Raw genomic sequence first — 1,661 nt, 5'->3', positions numbered from 1 at the left:
GGAGTTCCTTCAGACGAGGACCATTAGTGAAGAGTTCTTATCTGGAAACATTTACAGCCAAAGTAGAAAAGCCTGCTCCCTGCCAGCATGCAGCATACTGGACTCCTGCTCTATGTGTATACGCAATGGTCATTCTAATAAGGTCTGGCACAGTCAAGCCTGAGTCAGAGCGAGAATGTTCCAATGGGCAAAGACCATGAGCTTTGTTGAATGAGGATCTATCAGTCTGACTCTTCTGAAAGATTGTCAGCCCTCTGCAGAGATACCACAGCTTTCACACAGAGAACAGGGGTCCTTCTATGCAGCACGCTAGCGGGGGGCAGGCTTATCTACACATAACTCTGTATACAAAGTCTTAGGCTGTGGCTGCTTTTGAAAGAACAATTTTGTTTTGAGGCAACTGGAATATATTTTGCTGATTCAAACCGTTTAATTGGGCTTTAAAAATATAAGGATTCATCATGCTAATATACTTCAATACTAGATTTATTGTTAATGTATTTTAACAGTAAAATATCGCTTCATGTCACTCATTGCTGTCTGTAGAGCTTTATGGATCTCCTGGTTTCTTAAACTGTAAATGATGGGGTTTATCAGTGGAGGCACCCCGTAGTACAGGAAAGCCAACTCATTATAGTAATTTACTGCTCCTGGCATCAAAGTTATGAAAGGCATGCTGAAGTATATAGACACAAACAGGAGATGGGAACCACAAGTGGAGAAGGCTTTCTGTCTGCCAGCTGATGACCTTATCCTGAGAACTGAGACTATGATGAAAATGTATGAAACAATAATGAATAGATACGGTACATTGATTATAGCGCTGATCACATAGCCATATATATCCAGGGGCATCCTATCCGACATAATACACGCACACAGGACGAAACTAGTGTATTCACAGACAAAGTGCTGCATGGCGATAGGGGCACAGAATACCATCGTGAGTAAAAAGTAAAATTCTACCGAAATAATAATGAGCAAACTGATCCAAAAGCCGATGACGAAATACAGGCAGAGTCTGTTGTGTATGAGGGCAGAGTATCTCAATGGCTGACAAATCGCCAGGTATCTGTCATACGACATCAGCGTGAGCAGGAAAATCTCAAAAGTTGTAACAGCCAGCATAACGTTTATCTGGACAAGGCAGCTGATGAAGTCCATGGACCATCTCCCCGATAGGATGCTGTGCATCAAGGAAGGAGCCAGGTTCGTGACATAGATAATTTCACAGCAGAGCAAGTTGGCGATCAGGAAGTACATGGGGGAATGGAGGCGAGGGCTCCTACATATTAACAGGATTATCAGGAAGTTCTCGAAGCAGGTGAATGTGTAGAGGATGAACAGGAGAAGGAATAATGGAACTTTGTACTCAGCGAGACCTTCAAATCCGACAAAGAAGACTTCCACGATAATTGTTTTGTTCTTTTGATGTGTCATCTGTACAAAGAGATTATCAAAGAAAAAGTGTTGTTAAAGCCCAACTCCAGTGCTGTCCCCGACAGACTCAACAGTCTAGCAATCCACTGCTGCTCCTCTTCTCTTCCGGTGAGTCCAGGACATCATGGCACCACTCTCTGCAACATGAATGTAGGGTAGAGGGTGGTGCCATGTCCATACATCACATTAGCATCTGATGCTCTAATGAAGAAGAGGGCAAA

At 43.2% G+C, this 1,661-nt stretch overlaps 1 protein-coding gene across 1 annotated transcript; it reads right to left on the bottom strand.

The window, feature by feature from the left end:
- Window positions 1-492: 492 nt before the first annotated feature.
- Window positions 493-1,440, bottom strand: LOC108801590 (olfactory receptor 2B6-like). Its single transcript, XM_018573479.1, has one exon. It carries the CDS (start codon window positions 1,438-1,440, stop codon window positions 493-495), a length of 948 nt encoding a protein of 315 aa, XP_018428981.1.
- Between the last annotated feature and the right edge of the window lie 221 nt (window positions 1,441-1,661).

The sequence above is a fragment of the Nanorana parkeri genome, unplaced genomic scaffold (genome assembly GCF_000935625.1).
Source record: "Nanorana parkeri isolate BGI_ZX_2015 unplaced genomic scaffold, ASM93562v1 scaffold2397, whole genome shotgun sequence".
Lineage (NCBI taxonomy): Eukaryota > Metazoa > Chordata > Amphibia > Anura > Dicroglossidae > Nanorana > Nanorana parkeri.
The sequence above is the reverse complement of the archived record's forward strand: the minus strand, read 5'-3'. Positions and strand labels throughout refer to the sequence as shown.

Coding starts and splice junctions, on each gene's coding strand:
- LOC108801590 (XM_018573479.1), bottom strand. CDS start 1,440: ATGACACATCAAAAGAACAAAACAATTATCGTGGAAGTCTTCTTTGTC.